Genomic DNA, 25601 nt, shown 5'->3' with positions numbered 1-25601 from the left:
CGAAGGGAGGCTGGACTACGGAAGCCCGCAAGGAAGGGTTACAAAACCAGGAAGCGAACAGCCGAAGACAAACGTGACCGCGTCCATCTGCTTTTCAAAGGGACACTATTATACCATCAAGCACACTTTGCTCATATAATGACTTCACATATAGCGGCAAGCATCCAGACAGACCTTTGCGTTTTGGGAAGAACTTTTTCAGCATCGCATATCAAAGTCAGTCATCAAGGTCAAGCAGCAGCGGTGGACGCCGTGAGGAGCTGAGCACATGTGATTGTTGCAGAGGTGAAACTAGTTCAAGTAAAGCGGAGAAATGGCTGGACTTATAAATTTTGAAGACGAGAAGGAAGTGAAGCAGTTTTTGGATAATTTAGGCGTGGAGTACAGCTTTCAGTGCTACAATGAGAAAGATCCTGAAGGTAGAAGTTTCTGAGCTGTTCACAGATCGGTGGTGCTGAAACACATGGTAGTTATGCAGTTCTGTTTTCCTCACTCTTTGCCCCCTGTTTCATGCTTTTAGGGTGCCAAAGGCTCGCTGACTACTTGGAAGGGGTCAAGAAGAACTACGATTCTGCAGCACAAGTGCTCAAACATAACTGTGAGACGCATGGGCATGGAGAGAGCTGCTATAAACTCGGTGCTTACCACGTCACCGGCAAAGGTGGATATTTAACCTCCTTATTTATCTTTTCTGAAGTGTTAAATACTAAACACTATACTGAAGGCTTTGAGTTTCTGTTAGACTTTTATATCTACCCTACTACATTTCAATGTGAAATCGAAATATTGTGCCATTTTATTTTATTCAAATTAAGATTTTATAAGAAAAGCTCATGAAAGGGCAACCAGTAAGCCTAACTGGTCCGTGGTTCCTTTAGCTGTCACAGTATTTTGTGTCAGCACAACTGTAAAAGCTGAAAAGTTTCCAGGATAAGCTTCTGAAGCGATGACTTATTGAAGCAACTGTGCATAATATAGTGCACATATTATCACCAGTCATTTAAGTACTACTTGTAATTTTGATCCTTTGATACATTTTGCAGCTTGTTGCTAGCATGAATGACCTCTAAGGTTACTTCTACTTAAGTAATGCCATTACAAAATTCTAAGTCAGTCCCCTAATCTTTTTTTTTTCTCCACCAGGTGGAGTCACCCAGTGTCTAAAAGCAGCCTACTCTTGTTTTCTGCACTCCTGCAATTCTGGAGGAAAGAAGTCTGTAGACGCTTGCCATAATGTTGGTCTTTTAGCCCATGACGGACAAGCTATGGAAGGAGGACCTGACCTGAAAGCAGCTCGGCAGTACTATGAGAAGGCCTGCGCAGGTGGATTCGCTCCTTCCTGCTTTAACCTCAGCGCTTTGTTCATTGAGGGCAATTCCAAAGGGCTGGCATCAGATATGGCTCTCGCTCTAAAATACGCTAACAGGGCTTGTGAGCTGGGACACGTGTGGGGCTGTGCCAATGCAAGTCGCATGTACAGACTTGGGGATGGTACAGAAAAGGATGAAAAGAAAGCAGAGGAGCTGAAAAATCGAGCGAGGGAGCTGCATGGTATAGAAAAGGAAAGGCAGCTTAAGTTTGGGGAGTAGCACACTTTTGTTGAATTATCGTTGTTTTGGTTTAGATTATTTGTTAGATAGTTTGTTTGAATAAACCCACCTCGTTCACAGGGTTCAAAGATTGAAGATAATGTCTATTATTTTTAAAAACATGATTAAGTGCATCAATACATTCAAAACATTTGCAAAAAAAAATAAAAAATGGTACATTCATCTCATTTCTGTGCAAGTGTTGATTCCCCCCCCCCCATGTTTCTGTGATTTGTGGTGTATAAATGACTACACATGAGCCTATACAGTTTGAAACAAATATACCCATCAGATAAAAAAGGTTTAGATCACTTTATTTTAGTTATATCATTAATATCATTTCAATTAGTTTTCCTTTTCCCCAAAAGTCTAATTTTTTTTTTGTTATTTCACACCTAGTTTTAGTGCTGCTTTGGAGATTTTATATTAAGCTTATACTATACTAAGCAGAGACGTGAAACATGTGGCCTGGGCCAAAACTGCCCCACTAAAGGGTCTAATTCAACCTGCCCAGATGCCATCACAAAGTGTGAAAACTGCTGAGAAGTCATCACTAACTCCAGTTGTATCGCATAAAATGCGCCATTTCCACTGTGGGGACACAAACACTATAACTAGGGTGAAAAAATAGTCTTCTCAACAATTTTGAAAAGCACAATGGTGTCTTGTCCACAAGAGGGAGTCAGAGGAGAACCCATGAACTTTTAGCCCTTTTGAAGCCAACCAGCCCTTCAAACAGAAGTCCGGCACTACAATAGAGGGCGGGCTGTGCGAATCCCATCTGCCAAGCCTTTAACTGGCAGTGCATTGACAACCTGCGGATGATATAAACAGTAGCAAAAGGTCTCCGTACATTACGAGCTACTGCAGAGGATAAAGGGCAGATCGGCCCGCTGTGCACCCGGGAAGCTCCGCCCGTTAGCGGCGTCTCCTCTCCTCCTCAGCCCTCATTCAAAACAGAACACAGCTGTTGCGAGGCGCATCGTCGTGTCCGGGAGTGTTAGCCTAACAAAAACGGTTAGCAGCCTGCTTTCCGCTGATGTGCCCGCTGGAATACCAGAAGAAGAAAGAGCAAAACGGCGCACTTCGGTGAGTTACAGTTACAGAACACGACGGGACAAAGTTTGCCATCGTTAGCGACACAATTGCAAAGAAATCCCTTCCCATCCGTCGCGATAGCTAGCTAACGTAGCGGCAAGCTTGACGAGCGGTTTGGGTGTGTTTGTTTTAAAATGCAGGCTGCTTATCAAAGTAAATCGGCATCCATCGCGAGGAGCGGACGCGGAGATACTGGAGCAAAGCGCGAGTGAGGCTGGTCGTCTTTTTTTTGTAACGCAGACTCTGTAGCTGGGTGCAGCATTGTATTTTAGCTATTATATTCTTATCCCATCCACTCACGTGAATGTACAGGTCGCCCCACCGCACACATAAATACACACATCAAGAAGCAGTACCAAGGAGTTTGATGTGAGGCTAACAATAGATCAACGTGCAAGCTAGTTGACAGTAAATGCATCATGCTAATTCACATGGAAACCTTTGAGAAGAGTGGGGGGAGCTAGGTAGTTAGCGATTAGTGTATCTGACTTTCTGTGTCGGGGCAGGGAGTTTATGTCGACCCGTTTGTGCTGCTAAACCAGCACAGCTTACTTAGCAGCCACGGGCCACTGCAGGCTCTCTGCTCGGGATGGCTCATTGGCGGTGAACCCCCTGCAAAGCACCCCTCTGGGGAGTGCTTTGGGTGTGGTGTGGGTTCACCCACAAACAATACAGTGCACAAGCAACGTCTATCTCGTCTTTTCTAAAGCATGTCTTAGTTTAAGAATAACCACAAAAGAAGAACAGGAAGGTTATTTGGAGAAAAGGGGGCAACCAGGGATTCTCAACCTCACTGATCGGAAATTTTGGAAGTGCAGTTGGTAGGAGGTTTAAATCAAGCAGTTACATCTTATCTTCCACTCCCTCTGCTCAGTCCTGTGCAGCACAGTCTTTGTGAGCGTCCTCTGTGACCCTTTGCTGTTGCTCGCCTCTCTCGCCCTGTTTTAAAGGACTCTAAGGAATGTTCCATATGATATTTGGTGTGGCTGTGTGAGGCTGCTGTTCCCAACACTTAACATATGACCCCGAGGTTACTGGTTCACGCACATGACTAGCATGCCTTTACAGTGCTGCAGTGTCGCATTATGGAGAAATGACTGACAGTCCTGTTTGCCTTAGCCCTTTGTAACAGTTAAATATATGCAGAAGGTTTTTTATCCATTGGGTAGTATTACTGTGGCAGTCATGCCAGTTCCAAGACCATAGTCACTGAGTACTTACAGTTAATGTTGAGCCTAAAGGAAGAGAAAACTTTGGCATTTGGAAAACTATTTCCTTCCAAATGCCAGAAATCCTCAGACTTCCAAATGTCAAAGAAAGAAACTGCTTGGAATTCTTTTTGGTTTTTAACTTCATTTTAATTCAAAGTAAAGAAAGGGGAAGCATTGAGAACAGTGAAAGTTTAGTCTTCAAGACAGTAGTCTTGTGTGTTTGAAGGGTGCATCTGAATCATTTAGTCAGCTCCTCTTAAATGTTGGGCTTAGTAGGATTGTGTTTGTCTTGACTGCCATCGGCCTATAAGTAAAAGGGATTTTCATGGCTCAAACCAGCCCTTTTGGAGTGGGGGTGGGGGGCAGCTGGCTATGTGTGTGAGCATGAGTTTGTATGCAAAAAGTCTGTTACCTTACTTAACAGAAATCTAAGTATTTCCTGTTTTGTTTTGTTTTTGTTTTTTTGTTTTTTCTTTTAACCATTTGAAAACCTTAAATGTATTTTAATGTTGAGTAAACTCAACATAAACCTTGACATATTTCTAACCAATATATCATTATTATTATTATTATTATTATAGACCTGGTGATTTTCCCTTTAGTTGAAGGGCAAATTCTCTGTGACGGGGAGATATTTTTTTTTTCTTTTTAAAAAAATGTTATATATGTAGCAAACACCCCGATATTACATTCACTGATGGCAGTGGCTTGTGTTCTTCTTTTGTTTGTATCTGGGGTCCAGTTTAATAAATTTAAATGAATTGATCCAAGATAATGTAATCAAGGCCTGACAGTTATTTATTTAATTTTATAATAAAGATAAATTTCTTTGGCACAAGAAGTCAGAATGAATCATTACAAAAACAATGCAAACTAACAAAATCTGTATCTGCACAGCCTAACGGCTGAAATGTTTTAATCATTGGTGTCAGTCCAGAATTTCACAATCCGTGCATCCCTAGGGCTTAGGAATGTAATCCAATAAAATACAGTTGCTCTACTATTCTACCTTACATGGAGCTTTGCATTAGTCCAGAGGAACACAACTCCCATCTGCAACCCTATTTACAAATGCTGTATTTAATGATTATTGGGAGTCTTTCTTTCTTTCTTAGTGGTCAATCTGATTCTTTGTGTCTTCCTGTCTGTATACAAAAATATCATGTTGGTTTCAGTTTATATATTCCACTTAATCTTGTGCATTAGCAAGCTGTATTCCAAAAATTTAAACAAAGTGCCTTTACAGTCTGAGCGAGAAAATCAGTTATACTGAGGATTTTAACATCATCACATACACTTCCATTTACAATCACTGATATTCAGTGACTCTCTGTAATGTAATTTGAGCCCCAGCTATTTTTTTTAGAAACTGTCCCTTGGTAACTCTACATGCCACCTCCGCCGTCTGGGCCAGGCTAATCCCAGAAATGCTTCATCTACGTGGGCCCATCTGTTCAGCACTGCAGCGTAACTGCTCCGTCCAAGGCTTGCAAATGTGATTAGTCGGAGATTACATCTGTGTGAGTGAAATAAAACTCCCCTCTCAGAATCGGAGCCGTGTGTTTACAGGAGAAAGGGATAAGCATTGTAGAGCTTTTGCGTCATCAAGTGTAACCCCTGGTCTTTCTCAGATTGTGTGTCTCTGCTCTACGTTGCGTCACGTTGGCTGCTGTTTATGTGTAACGTTCCTAGACACAGCCTGCATGCGTCTGTGTAAGAAAATGCAAAGTGCAGCTTTCTAAATGAATAAGCAGTCGGTTTGTGGGCTCCTTCTACATATTCTAGGAGCGTTTTGGTCTGCATCTCTCCTTTTCTCTCTCTGACCTCCAACCAGTGCTGTTGCTCAGTTGCCAGGGTAACTTTATGCGTGTGTCTGGCACATCCATTCAGCGCAGATGGAACTGCGAAGTCACATGTCGTCACACTCTTCCTCTGATGCCTCCCCAGCCCTGGCACCGTCACTGCAAGTACAAATTTGGTTATGTGCGTGTTCATTTTCTGCATTGCATGCAGACGCCACAAAGTAGGGCTGCTCGATTATGGCAAAAATGATAATCACGATTATTTTCACTGAAATTGAGATCACGATTATTTGACGATATTTATTTAACCCTTTAAGACCTACTATAGAACCAAGTCCACCAGAGCTTATATTATTTTTTTTTACATGCTGTAGTGCCATTTGTGGGAGCATTTCAAGTTGCTATACATCAATACAACTGTTATAGCCCATATTTTAATAATATGTATGCATTAAGTCCATAGTAATTACATAAATTGCAAAAAAGTGCAATAAACTACAAAAAAAATTGAAAATCGCTTTTGTTTTGTTTACATATATTTCTACTTGGAGAAATTTAAGAGGCTTATCCCTCAAAACTTTAAATACAATAAAGTTGCAAAAAATAGTTTACAACAACAGGAAATTTATTTTGAGTGTCTTCATAGTTTTATTTTGGAGATACAGCAATTTTTATATACTGCAGGAAAAACAAAAAACAATCCTATGATGCAAATTTGCAAAGAAAACAGCATGTGCATCATTTCACTGTGGGAAGTGTTACGAACAGCTGATGGATCGGCAAAGCGTGTTTCTGGAATATTATGTTTTTGTTCCTGCAAGCGCTTTTTATGCAATTTTTGCAAAGCTATATGTGGAACGAAACCGTGACCGAGGACAAGCTGATGGCATCAGATGTAAGTACAACTCCTCCGGTTTCATATGCAAAACAAATTATTGCGCTAGCTTACACGGTTCAGGTTCTACAGGGATTTAACAGTAGTTACGCAAAACGGAGCGTGCAGCTCTGACCGGCTTTAAAGGGTTAACAATGACTTTAAAAAAATAATATAAAATAGTGTGCAACACCACTGAAGTTTTTTTTTTTTTAAACTCTCTTTTCAACCAACAGCAGTCACTCTCCTCTCCAAATAACTTCTGCTTAGCTTTCCGAGCTTCCCTCGGGTCCTCTTAATCAGCGGTCTCCAACCTTTTTTGCGCCACGGACGGTTTATGCCCGACAATATTTTCACGGACCGGCCTTTAAGGTGTCGCGGATAAATTAGGGAGGGGCTAATAATCGGCTCAGTCATTTTTAATGATCGTTGAAAGCCCAGATCGTAATCGTGATTAAAATTCGATTAATTGAGCAGCCCTACCACAAAGCCACCAAAGATCTGTGCTACTACTGGGAGTTATATAACAGGTCGTTGTGCTTGACAAGGAGTTTTGGAACACTGATAATAATATATTGTGTTTTTGATAAACTTTTCTATGCACGAGGTGTTTCGAATGTTACTGGCAGTTAGTTGATGAAGTGGGTGTTGTGGATATGAGCTTGGCTAGAGCCTGACTAGTTGCCTGCGTACATCACAGAGCGAGAAGAAGATAAGAGACGAGGATAATGCATGCAGAATCTCAGAGGCAGGCACCGTGTTTCACTGCGTAGGATTGAGCAACGTGACTCTATATTTTCTCCCTTTGCTGTATACCGAACAAATTTTGAGGAAGTCATGTAAAAGTGTCTCTTATTGTTATGAGTGTGTTTGCCATGTGGTTCCTGCTCTGTTGTAATCACAGCTCTTGTTTAGGAGAAGTAGAGGCCACTGGGGGCCGGCGGACACAGGCAGTATTGAAACGGAAACTGGCTGGTGGTTGTATCTCTCACATACACACCCCGCTAAACACACGGTACAATAGGCCGAGCAGCTGCTAGAGACCTTGAGATTTAACCACTCATGGGAGTGGCTAACACATGAAAGACTAGGCTGGTGTCCACCCCTCTCTCAACACTACTAGTGCCTTGCTTCTTAGTTGTGTAACTTTGCTCACTTTCTCTTTCACTATGCTTTCATGTTTTGAGTGGACATGACGCTATTTTAGTTCTGCCTCGTCAGCCTGTATTTCATTCTTCCAGTTATCAAGCAGCAAGACTTACAGTACCTTGTATGTTGTATTACTTTCATTTATCTTGCCTCACCACCTCCACTTCCTGCTTGCTTATGTCTTTTCTAAATATGAAGCTCGTAAACATGTCTATCACTTATCATCCATTGTTGCTGAGTGTGACTCATTTTATTGATTTTGATTTTACCGGTCTGTCGTAGATATAACTGTATCAGAGTATATCATATGAAGATTTATCTGTTTGTTTGTTTTAAACAGAACATAGGGCATAAGTGGACACTTGGTAATGTAAAAATCCCATAGCTTGTCCACTGGGGTGCACGCTGACTGTTGCTTACAGTATGCCTCCTTACATTGCTAGAAATTGAATAAACAATAAGCTCATCCTTTTTCCTTCTATGAATAAATATTATGCTATGAAGATGAGACTTAACAGGCCACAAAAAGTTGAATTTAGCTCTGCTACTAATCGGCTGGAGTCTTACTGATGGTGCTGCTGAGTACTAACATTTTTAACCCGTTACTTGACTATAATGATTATATAAAGACAACTCTCATTTTAAACTTTGGGCTTTTAGGAAATCGGGTAATTTTTTTTTCTTTATTAGTTTTTTGCAGTAAAAGAAGTTTTCACCAGAGTGTCGAGACTTGCCCGTTGTGATTGCTGCATCACTGCAGCTGTGACACAGCATTCAGTGTTGAATATGTTAAACTGACGATCGTCCTATTTGTTTGTGCCATCTTGCACTGCATGGATATTTAAGGGTACATCCATACGTACAACGTTTTGTTTGTTTGTTTGTTTTTAAATGTTAAAAAAAGTGCACATTTCCAAAGGTCTTTATCCTGGCAGGAGTTTTCCAAAAGCTTAGTTTTCACTAAATCCTATATGCTGTTTATATGTGGATGAAGGCTAAAATGCATTGAAAAAGCAATGTTGAGTAAAATACCGGTGCATATGTGGATGTAGACTCATTCTGGCCTTTCTTGAGGCACAGACTATTGATTTAGCAATATAATGGCCCAATATTAGTTCTCATAAACCATTCTAGTATGGGACTGAGCTGAAATGCTTTCATCTCTCTTTTGCTATGCTTTGAGTATGTTGATCGTATTTTTAATAAGTCACCCTAAAGCTGAAATCATCAAAGTAAGTGCTGTAGGTGTTGAATTATCAGCTTAAAGTTTTGAAGATGTTGCCTTTTTCAGTATTTCCAGTTAGCTTTTGCCAGTTGGAATACAATATAAGAAATCTGAAGTGCAACCTGTTGAATCAATAATCAGACAGGCTTTTGCTTTTTGAGGTAAGTTTTCAGTGCCTTTTGTCTATCTCTTGATCTGTGGGAATTTACTTCCATAAATTTAAGGGATGTATTAATGCTTTAGCTCCTATAAGCTAAATAGGAGGAACAGGAACAAAAATTCAGAGTTCAAATGCCACCTGAGACACTCTGTTAGTACAATAGTTGTTGTCCATCATATACCAAACTAGCAGGACAAGCCTTAAAATCTGGGTATACACTGTGCCAGTTTTAAAAAAACAGAATATTTTATTGATGCTTGTAGTCAGCAAAATTAGCAAGTGTGTTTTGCAGAGAGCTGTTGTCACTGATGACACACTTCCTAATTTGAAGTGTGATTCTATTGAAACAGGGTGCCAGTACCAGCTCCAGTATTAGTGCATGCAGCATAAAACAAAGGTAGCTTGTAATAACCAATTGCTTAAAGCCCTGCACCTCCACTATGTAACTGCATCAGTAATTTCCAGCCACTGTTTGCTCTTCCTGTCATACAAAGCTCAGCAAGTGAGTGCAGCTAGTGGTTCTTAGTTGAGTCATTTGTTTACATTTGGGTTGCACATCATTAGCGCCTAGCATCTCCCAGTTCAGGCCCTGGTTGTACTTCATAGTGATTTTGCCTTAAGTGATAAAACACATTTTTTTTGTTTCCAACTCAAGTGGGAATAGTAATTATTTTAATTTTTTTTTTTTTTTGCAAATCATACTTTGTTGCAAGTTGATGAAGTCACTCCCTTTTTAGGCACTAATGCGTCATCACAGGCTGACTTGTGGCTCAGAGACACACCTTGGCTTGTTTCATTGTTGCATGCACTGGGGAACATGAACGCATGGTCTTGCACTCACAATATCAGTGATATGACATTTTTGTACTGTGTAAATATTTATAGTACTATTATCGTGGACAGTATTACACTAAAAATCATCCATTCTGAATGCCAAAAAATAATCAAACTTCAGATAAAATGGAAAAACATGGAGTTTTGTGTTAGTTGGAGTTTAACAGCTTGTTAGTCACAAAATTATGTTAAACGGCAAGTGACTTTGAGCTATTGAGAAGAGGCAAAAATGCACCGCTGTATTTTCCTTTTCACTTCTTTATTCCATGACCAGCATTATTTCAAAACTCATGGGTGTTGGTCTGGGTTGGTGTGTCAGGTTATAGGCATTTGGAGTCATAAACTCTTGAACTGAGTTCAGGGACATCCTATAATAAAAGCCTTAGTCTTAAAGGCTAACTTGAAAAAGAGTTATGAGGCTTTTCCACAGTTTTTTTTTTTTTTTTTTCTCAAAACTTCTGTGTTGTAGCATATCCTGAATATTCAAACTAAAAAAAATACAATGGAGGACTAAATGCATAATGAAATGCAATGCAGCCCTGATCTGCTTAAATAATTATGTGAAGATTTCTTTGGTGATTTTATGATTTGGGAATTGGGTTACATTTGAGTAACCCTGAAGGAAATAATCTCGCTCTTCAAAAGCTTTCAATTAGCAGGGTTTTCTGTTAATATGATTCTGTAGGACAAAATATTCAGAATTACTTTAATTATAGGCATGTTTCACAAATAGGATTAGCTACCATAGTGTCAAGATGGTGGCGGGGCAGAGTAACAGGTTTGCAATGCTTGCTGAGCCTGAGGAGTCCGATCTTAATAAGACAGAATGTTAGTTGAAAAATTGCTGAGTTAGTGGACGAGGATTGGCATGTGTTCCTGCTCAGAAACGAGGAAGTGAGAGATCTTTGAAGATATTCTGAAAGGTTTTGTGGCATGTTACACCCCGGCCTAGGCAACCGGGGTGCAACGTAGAAAAACAAAGATAAGGAAAATAAAACCACGAAGGCTCTCCACCAAAATCCCCAAAACGAAAATATCCCATGACGAAAGTATTGACAAACCCATTCACAACTATTTACAACAGACTATTTATTTACAACAAAACACCAAACTATTTACAACACGGGGGAGATCGCGACCATGACACACTGAAACACAGGGTTTAAATACATAGAGGGAGCAATCAGGAAATGGACCACAGGAGGGAAACACAGCTGGGGCAAATTAGAACTGACGAGACAGGGAAAATGTAAACTGAACACACTAAGATAACACAGACTTTCAAAGTAAAGCAGGAAATACATAAGTCATGCAAAAACAAAACACTGACACACCGAAACGTAACATTTCCCCCTACCCAAAAATCAAACATGTAACCCCAAGTGAAAAGTTTGATGCAGACAAACGAAGGCTGAAACGAAGGCAGACGAAGCTGATGGAGGCTGGAGCGGTCCCACTGACCCTCCAGCAGACGACGAAGGCTGGAGCGGTCCCTCGGACCCTCCAGCGAAGGCGGATGAAGGCTGGAGCGGTCCCACGGACCCTCCAGCGACGACAAAGGCTGGGGCGGTCCCACGGACCCTCCCCCCAGCGAAGGCGGATGAAGGCAGACGAAGCTGATGGAGGCTGGAGCGGTCCCACGGACCCTCCAGCAGACGACGAAGGCTGGTGCGGTCCCCCGGACCCTCCAGCAGAGGCGGATGAAGGCTGGAGCGGTCCCTCGGATCCTCCAGCGAAGACAGACGAGCAGCTCACTAGCTGCACACACGGACACGCAGCCCACCAGCTGCACACACGGACACGCAGCCCACCAGCTGCACACACGGACACGCAGCCCACCAGCTGCAGAAGGCTGGAGCGGTCCCTCGGATCCTCCAGCGAAGGCGGATGAAGGCTGGAGCGGTCCCTCGGATCCTCCAGCGAAGACAGACGAGCAGCTCACTAGCTGCACACATAGACACGCAGCCCACCAGCTGCACACACGGACACGCAGCCCACCAGCTGCACACACGGACACGCAGCCCACCAGCTGCAGAAGGCTGGAGCGGTCCCTCGGATCCTCCAGCGAAGGCGGATGAAGGCTGAAGCGGTCCTCGGACCCTCCAGCGAAGACAGAAGGCCGAAGCTGTCCCTCCTTCGGACCCTCCACCAATCCCGGACGAGCCCCCATATGTTACACCCCGGCCTAGGCAACCGGGGTGCAACGTAGAAAAACAAAGATAAGGAAAATAAAACCACGAAGGCTCTCCACCAAAATCCCCAAAACGAAAATATCCCATGACGAAAGTATTGACAAACCCATTCACAACTATTTACAACAGACTATTTATTTACAACAAAACACCAAACTATTTACAACACGGGGGAGATCGCGACCATGACACACTGAAACACAGGGTTTAAATACATAGAGGGAGCAATCAGGAAATGGACCACAGGAGGGAAACACAGCTGGGGCAAATTAGAACTGACGAGACAGGGAAAATGTAAACTGAACACACTAAGATAACACAGACTTTCAAAGTAAAGCAGGAAATACATAAGTCATGCAAAAACAAAACACTGACACACCGAAACGTAACAGGCAATAATGGCAGGGATTTCAGAGGAGCTGCGTGGAGATGCGCAAAAATTTAAAACGATTATTCAAAACCAGGCAGGCCAACTGGATGCACTTGAGCAGTGTTTAAAGCGAGATAATGTTGTTATTAGAGGATTAATTTAACCACCAAAGGTAAGGGAATGGTGGGCACAATTGGAGTTGAGATTGAGGTCGCTGATTTTAGTTTAAACTACTTGTAGAAAGTATGTGGCTTGCAAAGTGTATTGCCGCTGATGGTGTGTAATAATAAAACGTATTTATTTAGTTTATACTGTCTTTTAAAATTCCCACAGCTATAAACTCCACACTAAACTGGCTCATTATGTATACTGGGGGTTTTCTTTTTGAATAAAGAGTGCAAACAGACTTGTGATGTTTGGTTCTCCAAATTAAAAAAACAGGACTGTGATGTACTACCCCTTAGGCTGTATTGAACATAAACAGACAGATGCCTCACCCTTCCACTTCCCCCTGCATATTGTCCTGATCCACCGGTCTGTATCGGCGCTGAAGACAAGTCTTTGTGGTCTCACAACAGAGCCTCATCCATCTGTCTGAACCTTGAGTGTTTTTGGCTTTGGGTGCAAAACTGAGAGCTGAGCCACAGCTATGTCATGGAAACTTGTGAACTTGGTCTTGAACCCGGCCAAAGACAATAGATCAGATACAGACAAACACGATTCTAGCTCTGTGTTTTGTTCCATCTTCCTTTCGCTTTATTCTGCTCCCAATGTTTTCACTTCTACTCTTTCCTCCTCATCTGATAGTCAGCAGGTGGGCTTTTTGACCTCAAGCACACTATGAAAATAAGGTGCTGTATCCTCCCCACCTGTTATTTTCTTTTTTCCTTTTTAACTCTCCAGCACCTCTTTGATAAATGAGTAGAGATGATTCATATCCCAGGCAGATGTGTTTCTCTATCATTTCAAAGAATCCATTTAGATTTGTGGTACTGAGAATGATCTCTTTCCTGTCGCCTTTGTCAGGTTTCCCACTAGTTGGGTCTAGGCTTGCACACAGACTTGCTTGCACATGCCTGAAGTTACGCATCTTGCATCACCAACTGTCAGTCTGGGTATTAATTCATTCTGTGCAGCCTTTTTGTATGCATGCGAAATTATTGCAGGTGTTGAGATTAATGGATTTTTTGTTTATTTATTTATTTATTTATTTAGGTTTTTATGAAAACATCTAACATTTCCACTCTGAGAGCAAATGGTGGAATTTAACTAAATAAGAAATGTGCTTAATATCTAAAGTGATAAACTTGAATACTTTCTAAAAGGCAAACTGACAAAATGGTAAACCTTAATGTCACAAGGAGTTTATTTGACACAAATGGATAGAATAGACAAATATGAACATAAGAAAGTTTATTTTCTTTCTTCCTTTTTAAAAAAAAAAAAATCTCTTCAACTACATATGCTTCACAGCCATAGACGATATAAAAGATGGATGTTGCTACTGTGAAGCCTCCAGGAAAGGATTTTCGCCATCACCATCTCAGGGTTTTGGAGTGAGATGTGCTGAGAAACGGGGCAGGTCTAATTGTGAAACACACATCCCCATTGGCTAACGACTTGGCACTCACAAGCCAGTGAACATCCTCTAGATAATCATTTATCATAGACCAGGATTTACAAAATTGATCAAAATCAAAAGAAAGGAAAATTGAGAATTTATGGGTCCAAACATGATGATTTGCTGCGATGCTTGATCTACAGCTGGACTTGAAATTAGCCTATTTTATTTGCTTTTTACTATTTTAAACACCCCAAGGCTGCTGTATGTCATGTATTATCAAAGTAGACTTGAATTAGACTGTAATTTTCAAAATTTGCCTTACTAAAAGAATAACTTTTGTCTGAAAAAGTGCCAAATGGTACTGTTTCAAAGAAGGCCCAAACCTATATACAGCTTTCCTCCCCTTCACAATTGTTCTGTTTTGTAATTATTTACACCTGTGAGCAATGCCAGACTCATTTATATGTAATAAGATGCGTCACCATCCTTTCAAGGCATACAGATTTTTCTTTCCCTCACAACTGGCTCTTATGACGGTAACGGTTGCTGCCTCGATGGACAGGCCTGCGTTTGATTCTGTTTTCCACGTGAAACGCTAACTTGAAGGTTTATTTGGATGCCTTTTGTGCTACAGCTGGACTCACATGAAGGTGGGGGAGTTGTAAGGATTTACAAGAGAAGGGGGAGGGTGACATTGCCGCTGGAAACAATGTCATTCCTATTTATAGTCAATAGATGAATGTTTAGTACCACATGGATCCTCTCTGTACTTGTCCTCTGAGAGAACAGCGGCTCGAACCAACAGTGCCGGTGTAACTCAGGCACTTCATATTATAATTTGTGTGTGTGCAGCTAGCCCCTGGCCATGCCTCTCTCTGTGTTTGTGTGAGAGAGAGAGAGAGGAGGATCAGAAAAGTGGTGTGAGGGGCTCATTCAGGGAGAGCGGAGATGAGGGGACGGAGGGGGGGGAGGGGACTGAAGAGATACAGCTGTTTTTCGAGTCTCAGCTGTTGCTCTTCTTCCATTTGATACAGGCTTGCTTTTCCCCTTTCAAACACACACCCTAACTAGAAGCACAGCGCTGCATTGTTCTGTCTTGTGAGTAAAAGATAAAATAATCAATCTTTCATAGCTGCTATCAGATGGGAATACAGAGTACTTTCCATATTAGTATGAGAGACAGCAATGACCAGATTTGGAAAAATCTGCCTCTGCTGCTTGACTCTCCGTCTCTGCAGATAATTCGGATGGGTTCAGTTTGATATTTATTTCTTTTTCTGGTTATTCTCATCCTCTGCCTCATTTTTCTCCCCCTTGGCCAGTGTGTGGGTGTCATATTTTAGTCTCCCCTGTGACCTCTGACCTAGTGACTTAGAGCGAACAGCTGTGTATGTGTTCACAGGCACACTTGTTAGTTTCTCCCTCGGCCTCTCTCTCTCAGCAGCATTCCCTTTTTTTGTGCGCTTTTAAGTTGTAATTACTCGTTTTATCAGGCCCTGGAGATAGGGCAGTGCCATGTTAAGGGGAAATCATGCATGCAGCACTCCGTGTGACTACGTGTTAATCTGTATGGGAAGCCCGTTACCTCAGTCTTGCTCAGTTAAGCAAAGTGACTTGAATTGTAGATAAAAACTGAAACTTAAGGTCGGTGTTTAAAGCCAAAGCCCTTTCCTCTTTTGTCATACTGAACACTTGGCTTTGCAGACTTATGCACACACAGGATGTAACTCTGACAATAGCTAGCCTGCAGAGTGTTTGTTTTCGAAAAGCCTGCTGAATCTGACGTTAAGTTTTGGCTCGGAGCAGCTCTTTTGTGTCAATAGTCTGAACAGATAAGGAACAACTAAAAGAGGACTGGGTTGTAGGAGGAAGATGAGCTCATTGTTGCAGGGATGCTGAAATCTTCTGTTTGTTTGGAATGTCTTATTTAGTGGATTATACAGCACACTGAAGGAGAATATCCTTCTTACGCTCTCAGTAAAGCTCACTGATTTGATCTTTGATCTCATCCTGCCTCATAAAGGCACTTTTTTTTTTTTTTTTTGTGGTTAAAGTTTGGCTATGAGGTAGGCCTGCTTACTTGGGGCCAAAAATACAGCGCTTGTTTGTTGTTGAATGGTTTCTTTTGAAATATGCATTTGTTGAAATTAATAGAAAAATAATATTAGTGTTTCTTGGTAATTGCTGTAAAGACAAAAGCAAAAGACAACATGAGAGCAATGTTGAAAAAGGTAATGCAGAAAAAGAATAGTTTTATCCTTATTATCCGTCATGGCTAATTCTAATTAATTTAAAATTTCAGTCCCTTATAAAGCCATACTTGTGCCAAAAAAAACTGGCACCAAAAGCTGATGGTTGGAGCGTGTGCACAAATTAGATTCAAATTATAACAGTTGTTGATGGAGAAGCATTAAGATCTTGTGCGCCCCCCCCCCCCCCCTTTTTTTTTTTTTTTCTTCTGTTCTTTAAATGCAACTATGATTCTGCATTTATGGTTTGGAGATGTGTCCCCTCCTGACCAGCTTCCTGTGCAGGGATATAGAGTTTGGCATGTCTAAAAGGAGGTTTTGTTGTACCAGCACCGTGGGAGTTTGTGCGTATTCCTGTGCTGACATAATTGTATGGTTTGTCAGGTTGCAGCATGCAATGTCTTTTAGCTGTGAGGGCCCACCCGGTATCCAGTCCTGGGAAAGGCTGTGTTTTTCTTTTTGTGGTACCATCAGTGTAGATGTGGCAGAGTCTCATTTTTGTGCATGGACCATTTCTTTGTTGCTCCACCATTGATATGTGGTCATTTCTTAACTTAAAGAATGAAAATATGTTCACATATTTAATACTAACATCGTAGACTGGGTTAACAAGTTGTAAAGATGGGAATTTGTGTGTGATTTGATTGAAACTGATCATTAAATCCTCACAATCAGATTCAGCATCTGGGTTGCAAGTTCTTCTTACAGTTTAACAGTAGTTCACTTAATGTTTCGAACACCAGGTGACCTTTAGGAAAAAGTTTGACTGAAATCGTTCAAACTCAGGCAGGAACTATTACCCTGGTTTTTATCTGTTCATCAGAATAAAAGCCAAGCAGTTTTGCTCTCAAGATCGGCCACAGTAAGCTTTGCTTTGTCATCAGTAAAGCGCCCACAAAGCTTAAAGTTTTGTTCCTTTTGCAGGTTTTTGTTCTTTTGTTAAGTAAACTTTTAGGGCCTTTTTTTTTTTTTTTTTTTTTTTTTTTTTAAAAAAAAACAAAAAGCAACAACAGAAAGGAGCCATTGACTGAGAGGGAGAGGAAAAAACTCTACACTAAACTCCTGTGACTAAAATTTCAGATGGCATATTTACAGCACTGATTTAAAGCTGTGCATAGGCAAAACAGATGCTAAGAGAAGGAGATGGTTTCTTTTTGTAGTTTCAAATTTAGTGCTCACATCAGGCCGGACTGAAAGCTTGTCTACCTGAAGGTAAATGATTCATTTCTGATCATGTGATTAGAATTCTTTCTCCAGTCTTTCAGCCTGTTGCTTTACATTTCATGGAACAACTGAGAAACATTAATGGCATGAAATCAGTCTATAATAGTAGAATATATGTTCCTACCTGTATTTGAAATGGTTCTTCTTTTCTCTTAATGCAGCAGGTTCTTCAGGCTCCCTCATGTCCACACACAGAGAATCAGAATCAGAAGACTTTATTTATCCCTAAGGGGCAATTAACAAACAACAGAGAGAATACAGTGATAAAGCAAAGCTACCCAATAACACTGTGAACCAAAGACTTTATGAGAACTTCAAGAGGTTAATAAAGATAAAATAAAAAAAAAAGAACAGAAAAAGGGGCAAGAGAAAAACCTGTCACACCTTGCATTCTAAAGTAATTGTTTCCAAAGCATTTTTTGTCCACCTTTCAATATGATTGTAATCTACAATTACCTTCTTTGAATGTGAACTTGAGTCAGTTCGGAAGTAGGGTTAGCATTAACAATCTCCGGAAATTTTATTTTTTTGTTTCCAACATGATGCGTCATTGGCCCTAAATGATAGCAAGGGGAAGAGCAACCTTTGTGAAGGGGAAATGAAACGATTAGTGTTGCAAACCACCAATACAAATAAAATACCTGGGAATAAGGAAAAAGTCAGTGGAAACTATTGAAACTGCTACTTTCCTCATTGCTTCTGCTTTATTGGCGACGTCAGCAGCCCTCAGCCTGTTTGCATCATCTGACAGAAGTTGGCTAATACTCGTGCAGTACCACTTTGAACAGGTACTTGGAAACCAAGCATTTCTTTCACATTGAGAAAATGCTCAGGCCATTTTAAAAGAGCATGGGACCTGAAGTGGAGGTAGCAAGACTTTTTCTTTTCCTTTTAACTGTGTGAAACTGTCTGAGAAGATGATAAGGGGGTCCTTTTATGCTACTGGACTATAAACAAAAGAAAATGCAGATCCAGATTCCCACAGATGTGCCTTAATTTAAAGGATTGACAACATGTCTGATGGCATAGAAGCTGCTTTTTGCAGTGGTTAAAATCTTTTTCTTGTGGGCACAACATATGCCTAATAGAGCAGGGCGATATAACATTGTGCATGGAAGTTATATAAAAATGTAACAGTGCAAATGCAAATTCCTTGCTGACAGTTTAACCAAAAGGCATTTCCAGTGGAAACTGGCCAACATATCCTCAGCATAACCATGTAGAATATTCACAAAACTTAAAAAGAGGTTATACACACACAATACGGTAATATTATGTTGAAGCACAGTACGTATCACTCCGCGGGGCTCCTGCCTATGATAGCCGTAATCCTCCGACAATCCATCAAGCGGTGTGGGTTCGTATCATAGCAAAGTCGTACTAAAACAGTTGGCAGATTTTCGAGCGCCGTGTACCACATAAAATCGTTTCAAGGTAAGTAAACACAACCAGAATCCAAGCATAAGGCACACGGGATTATAAGGGGCACTGTCGATTTTCAGAAAAATCAAAGGATTGATTTTAAGTGTATTTTCCAAAAAACACGGTAATAACAACGGCCCGCTAGCATGCTCTACCAAAAATAGTGTTTTGTTGTGTATCTGACGGACTAAAGCTAAACCAGTTCCACACCACTGAAGTTGCAGCATTTTTACAAAACAATTCTGGTTCATCTGTTTCATTCAACGATCCGCTTTCGCCCTTCTCGTTCTCTGTCACCACCGTGCTTTTTCCACCATATGCGTATGAAAACAAAGGCACTGCAAATGCGCGTTTTACCCATATTCTATCGCGATATTTCATTCTCTTACCGTTGCCCAACATTAAACCAGTATTACTGTGAACGGTATGATATAGGGCTGTGCGATATGACAAAAATCTCATATAAGACATTTATCGTCCTGACAACGATATAAATCACAAAAATGTAATATTTTCTGTAAATTCTGTGAATCTCGGGCAACTCAACTTGCGTTTAGTTTTTCCAGCTGGGCGTCCTTTACCTGGATTCCAGTGTTTTAAGTGATGCATGAAACTAGGGCTGCTCGATTATGGCAAAAATGACAATCACGATTATTTTCACTGAAATTGAGATCTCGATTATTTGACAATATTTATTTAACAATAACAATGTATTGAATAATGACTTTAAAGATTGTCAAAAATAATATAAAATAGTGCAAATACTGATAACAGTGCAAATGTTTGCAATATAAAACATAAATGAAAAATGTAAACATCTATGTTTAGTGAACTTTGCAGTGTTGCTCTGTGGTGCAGCTACGACACCGTAGCAAAGTTTACACACTGTGTCTACTTGATCCACGTCTGACTCCGTGAACCCATAATGTTTCCACACCACTTTTTTTTTTACCTCTTTTCAACCAACGGCAGTCACTCTCCTCTCCAAATAACTTCTGCTTAGCTTTCCGAGCTTCCCTCGGGTCCTCTTAATTGTTGTGACGCGTGTTCGAAATGCAGAGCGGTGCGCTTGATTTGCCACAACGGAGAGTAAAGCACGAGGGAGGTGCTAATAATCGGCTCAGTCATTTTTAATGATCGTTGAAAGCCCAGATCGTAATCGAGATTAAAATTCGATTAATTGAGCAGCCCTACATGAAACTATACATTTTTAGACACAAGTTGTAACGGCCACCATTTTCTCTCAAAGTTTGAGTCTAAGGTTAATTTTTTAGCACTTGATGGCTTTTTTTTTTTTTTTTTTTGCTTCTCATCCGTAAACTCTCTGCATACTCTTTCATGTGATTCACTTTATTTTGAAAAGTCTCAACAGGATCTTGAGCTTTATTGTGAAAGGTTTACGTGGAAAACAAACAAGCGGACAGCGGAGCCACGCGATGGTTTTACCGTCATTGTTGCTAACGAAAACCGGTAAAAACAGGCACTTGTCTGCCCATAGTGTATAAGAGAAAGAGAGAACTTTAAGAAGTTAATATAGCCACTAAGGTGACCGTCAAAACGATGAAAAATATTGCTGTAAACAGTTTATTCTACGACATCACAAAACAAACGATAGCATAATAGGAAACGATAGACGTTTTTATATCGTCATCTGATATATCGTTATATCAAACAGCCCTAGTATGATATGGCCCAGCCCTAATGCCTAATGATCACTATCCTATGATCTATAGTGCCTCTTTATTTTATCTTAACCTTAGAGCTCCCAAGTTTGAGAATGAAGGATTTGTGCTTCCCTTCCCTTCCCTTCCCTTTTTTTTTTTTTTTTTTTTTTTTTTAAAATAGGAGAGGTGATTATCCAACTTCTTATCTTCTGAAAATTTGGTCAAAAATTACATGTGCAACATTACAGATGCAGTGGCTTGCTGTGCTGGAGTTTGGGCCCTGCTCATGTGTCTCTTGTTTACATATTTACACAAACCAGTTGCCACACACTGATAGATTATGACTTTATATAAGAGACTGTATTATCTTTTTTCTTCTACACACACGATGAAATATCGCCTTAGCCCCAAAGTGTCTTTTGATGATCTGACACTAAAATGCCTCTGCATTATGCAGTTCAGATGGCAAAGTTGATCAAGCCAACTTATCACCACGTTGGCTCCAGACAGATGGTTTCTTTCTGCAAAAGCAGTTTATTAGCCACATGATTTTATTCAGCTCTGAGACTGCCACCACCCACACGTCATCTCCGCTCAGCCCACTGATGTGTCATCATGTTCTTAAGCAAGAATCTGTGGTGGAATGCCGCTCATTGTGATGCACCGGGGTCTGTCACTAAGGTGTGATTGATTGATCAATAATAAATGTCTATCCTGTGAGGCTTTCATACTGACAGAAAATTTGTTCATACAGCTATCAGTGTGCTTTTTTTTGTTTTGCTTTTTTTGTCCATGTTGTTACTGATGAGAGTAGTAAGTGGTGATTAGCTGGACATTATGGACAATGCTGGGCATCCTCTGCACACGGCCATAAACAACCGGAGGAGTCTGTTCAGTGACAGGTTGCTTAATATATATACTGCATAATATAACGATTTCACTCAGCAATTGTGTCTTTACTTGGTGTCCAACAAGAGGTTTCACTCTTGTGCCAGCCCTCAGAGACTCATAGAGGAAGACATAGAGATCATATCAGTTTCCTCTAAGCATTACTGCTCTGACTGACTGCTCTGTTGCCCTATATTGTTACCATGTCCTTTCCTTGTTTAATAGTCCATGCAGGGAATGACCACAGACAACAGTACTGCTGCCAGCTTCTCGCTTCCTCTGCTTCCTCTCCCTCCCCGCTTCCTCTCCTACTTTTTTTTTTTTTTTCCTTTCTTTCTTTCCTCACTCAACTGTCACCATGCTCAGGTCGCCCAGGCCTCAGCAGCAGAGTTGAACTTGGTCCGGGCAGCCTGCCTGCTCCCATTTGGGCCACAAATCAGGCTGAAGTCAGCACACACACACAGATACACTCAAACTGTAGGCCCTTTCCCTGCCCACACGTGACAGCCTGCCGCTCTGAGGCCCTGCCACATGCCGCTACTCACAAGCTTGGCACTGTATCCTCTCTTCAGTTCATTTGATGGATAGTCAGATACAGTTATAAAGACCAGTTGGGCCTTGTATTTGCTTTTGGCAGCTGAGGTTTTGTAGTATTTCATGATTTCAGAGGTTGCTTATAGCTGTAAGTAAAAGCTAGGTCACTGTAAAATGTTAACTATAGATGTTATCTATGTCTGTGAGCATTGTACCTACAGAGCCTGCCTGTGTCACTGGGGGATGTGCGATGAGAAAAGACAGAAGACAGCCTGTCTTTAAAGCGTGAGCTCTAATTATCCCCCTGAAAGCTGTAGAGATCAAGCAAGCAGGGGTGAAAGAGCAAGGGAGGAAAGTTTATCTAAAACATTATTTATTTTTATTTTTATTTTTAGAAAAACATCAACACTGGCTTAGAATTGGGTTTAGATGTGTGACATGTACGCCCCCTCCCTCCCAAAACAAAAAACACGATCAGCTGATCAGAATCACAATCAGCTGACGGCCATAAAAATGTTTAGACAACTGAAAGACTTGTTGAAGGCATTTAATTGTACGTACAGAAGGTAATTACTTTATATTGTGATATATTCATTATAATTCAGAAATAATTTTATATGGACAGTTGTCTTGAATACCTTTTTTTTTTTTTTTTTTTTACCTGATATAAAATACACATTTTGTGTTGTTGCTGATGAAGCTATATTGGCCTTTTTTAAAATTCAGACACTGCACACTGATTGGAGGGGGGGATTTGACTCAAATAAGGTTAAAAGTTAAATGTTTTGAAAAAGTGCAGGTGTATTTACAAGTGTAAAATTGATCATCACTTTTTTTGTGCTTCATGTCCTACTTTTTCTAAGACCCTCTTTGTCCTCGGCTGTCTATCTTTCCACTACATCACAGTAATTTCCCGTCACAAATAGACCCAGATGCTCATAAAATGATGGCCCACTATGATAGATGGTACATTGCTGTTAATTCACTGTCTGGAAAATCTGTTGTGTCACTGGGTTCATTGCCTATTGATTTTCTGAAGAAGGAAAAAAACAAAAAAAACCCAACGTGCTTTTGTTAGATGATACGGCACCATTAAACTTATTTTCTTTTTGTTTGCATTATGTTGCTCTAATAAATCAGATGCATGCGAGCGTCTTGTCTGGAAGAGTGGCTGTATTTGGGGTATAGAATTATCTTCTCACTTCCTCTTGTGCGAACTTAATAAAAACTGTATCGACCGAGCAACGGGAATACCGCATGCTGTAATAGCAAACTGGGGAATTACTCAAAAGTATAGCCTGTGTGTGTCTCTGTGTGTGTCATAAAATGCAGAAAGTCCCTGCACCCCTGACTGGTGTTTAAAAATTGAGTGGATGGAGAACATTGCTTTTATGTTCACATCAAAGTGTAATTGTAGTGTTATGACAGTTTTTGGTTTCGGTCCTCCTGTTCCTATAAATGTTTTCCCTTATCCACTTCTGCTGGTCTAAACTGCCATGGAGTTACCACTGTCCCGTTATTGACCTTCATGAAGGGCTGAACATCACTGGCATGTTAAGTGATCATGTGAAGGGGCTGTTAGTCGTGTTCCCTCGACAACACACACAGACATTATTGTCCCTCTGCAGGCATTGTCACCAACTTCTGCTTATACAGCCAACCTGCTGAGTGAAAGTGGTGTATATCGATCCATGGCGACACGCTGCTGTAGTGCGTGTGCGAGAGTGTGTGTGAGTGAGAGAGAGAGATAGAGATCGTCCGGGCTTCTCTTAGCTCCAGATCAATACTGTCCTGCTGTCCCCTAGGAGGCTTGATGAGAGCCCAGAGAAAGCGAGAACAACCTTGACTCAGTCTTCCATGGCATCGCATTAAATGAAATGCTACCAACAAGCTCTCTGGTGATTAGCAAGCTTCACATAATGCATGAGCAAAATTAAAAGTAACACTTTCTCTGTTTCTGTAAAACAGTAGTGAACAGGAAATACAGTCATGTAAGAAGTCTGGAGGCAAGACGGAAGACATGGTTTGCACTTGATGTGTGTGCTTGGCTGCAGATGGTCTGCAATAGGAGTTTATGAGGATATGGGTTTTTGAGGAGTGAGGCTGACAAGATATTATAATATTTTAAAACTATACTGCAGCAAGAACTCAGCCATATAGAGCCATTTCATGTAATAATTTATATAACTTCCATTGCTAAGTGCTGCTGTAATTTTGAGTAATTGTTATGTTACTCTGTTATTTGTCAAAGCACATTTGCTTTTGTATAATTTGCCCTGTTGTTAATACCATATTATACCAAATTTCCCCTTGTGGGACAATTAAAGGATTATTCTATTCTATGCTGCTTTTTATAGCTTCTTTTTAATGTTTAGATTATTTGAGTGATTTAAAAAATACAGGTAGTAGGTCCTGCGTTTTTATATCTTAAAATTTGAATGTGCAGTGAAGTGTTTCATCTACAGATTTACCCACTCGGAACGTTTTCTTTTCATATGGTAAAGAGGCCTATGATATATTTGAATGGTGGAGGGATAATTTGCTTTAGAGTTTAAACTTGGACGGTGTGAATGGTATGTATGCGTACTGTGTACTAAAGAGAAGGGGACAGCAGCACAGCTTAATGGGCTGTCACATCCCTCAGTGCACACCTCAACACACTGACCCACTTTGGCTCTCTGACTTTGGCGCATCTGCGGCATGCTTTTCAAACGCATCAAGCCCCACTTCTGCTAGGCAGAGCAGAAAGCACATGTCTGTACTGAGCATGTAGACCGTGACGAAGAAGAGGTACTGCAGTTTTTATCATAAAGCACAGCGGAGGAGAAAAAGACTTGTTTTCAAATGACTGTGCGCTTCAGAGGAAATGCTTCCATTATTGTTTGCTTGCTAACAAGACCTCCCTTAGAGAGAGAGAGAGAGAGACACACACACACACACACACACACACACTCACACACACTTAATGTTTAATAGTGAGAACAGATTGAGAACCGATGCTCGGCCTGCAGGACTGTTGGGTGTCAAAGAAAAGGCCTTTAGTTCTTTAGACGGAGACTGGCAGGGTTGGCTCAGTGTTTCTGTTAACACTAAATGCTACACAAGTCTCGTGTGATCCTTTATTCAGTCTCACAGCTTGTGACCTTTCCTCGATCACACAGATCCGTGTTGGTCCTGCACATACCCATTGTGCTCATTTCCAACTCCCTCTTTTTATTCTTGGACTTCACTGGAGTAGCTTTACATGATTGTTCTAAAGAACCTTTTTTTGTTTTGTTTTTTTAAATTTAAATCTTACCTTGAGTGCCCCCCCCCTCCCAGTTTATCCATCGTCTGAAACAAGCCTTTTTAGCCCTGTTCCTATGATAGTTTGCACCTTCCTTTCTTCTTCTTATTGTAAGCATACATACAACAAAAGTAAATAGGACACACATGTGAGTCAACTCTCTGCATGGAGTATTTTAATGCCAGGTGTTTACTGTTTCCATGATGCTGGGCCATCTGGGATGCACTGCTACAGATTTGTCATGTAAGATGTTTTGTGTAAGACAC

General features: G+C 40.8%; 2 protein-coding genes across 3 annotated transcripts in view; both read left to right on the top strand.

Moving 5' to 3' along the window:
* Positions 1–47: 47 nt before the first annotated feature.
* On the top strand, positions 48–1777 carry coa7 (cytochrome c oxidase assembly factor 7). Its single transcript, XM_080879100.1, has 3 exons — positions 48–419; positions 521–661; positions 1144–1777. The coding sequence occupies exons 1-3, from the start codon at positions 314–316 to the stop codon at positions 1587–1589; spliced, it is 693 nt and encodes a 230-aa protein (XP_080735226.1). The 5' UTR covers positions 48–313; the 3' UTR covers positions 1590–1777.
* Positions 1778–2351: 574 nt separating this feature from the next.
* ralgps2 (Ral GEF with PH domain and SH3 binding motif 2) overlaps positions 2352–25601 on the top strand; it is a 75874-nt gene continuing 52624 nt past the window's right edge. For both annotated transcript variants that reach the window (XM_080878396.1, XM_080878395.1), the window contains exon 1: positions 2352–2678. The gene's annotated coding sequence lies outside the window, so the exon portion shown is untranslated. The remainder of the gene's footprint in view (positions 2679–25601) is intronic.

This window comes from Rhamphochromis sp. 'chilingali' (assembly GCF_963969265.1).
Source record: "Rhamphochromis sp. 'chilingali' genome assembly, chromosome: 3".
Classification (NCBI taxonomy): Eukaryota; Metazoa; Chordata; class Actinopteri; order Cichliformes; family Cichlidae; genus Rhamphochromis; species Rhamphochromis sp. 'chilingali'.
The sequence above is the reverse complement of the archived record's forward strand: the minus strand, read 5'-3'. Positions and strand labels throughout refer to the sequence as shown.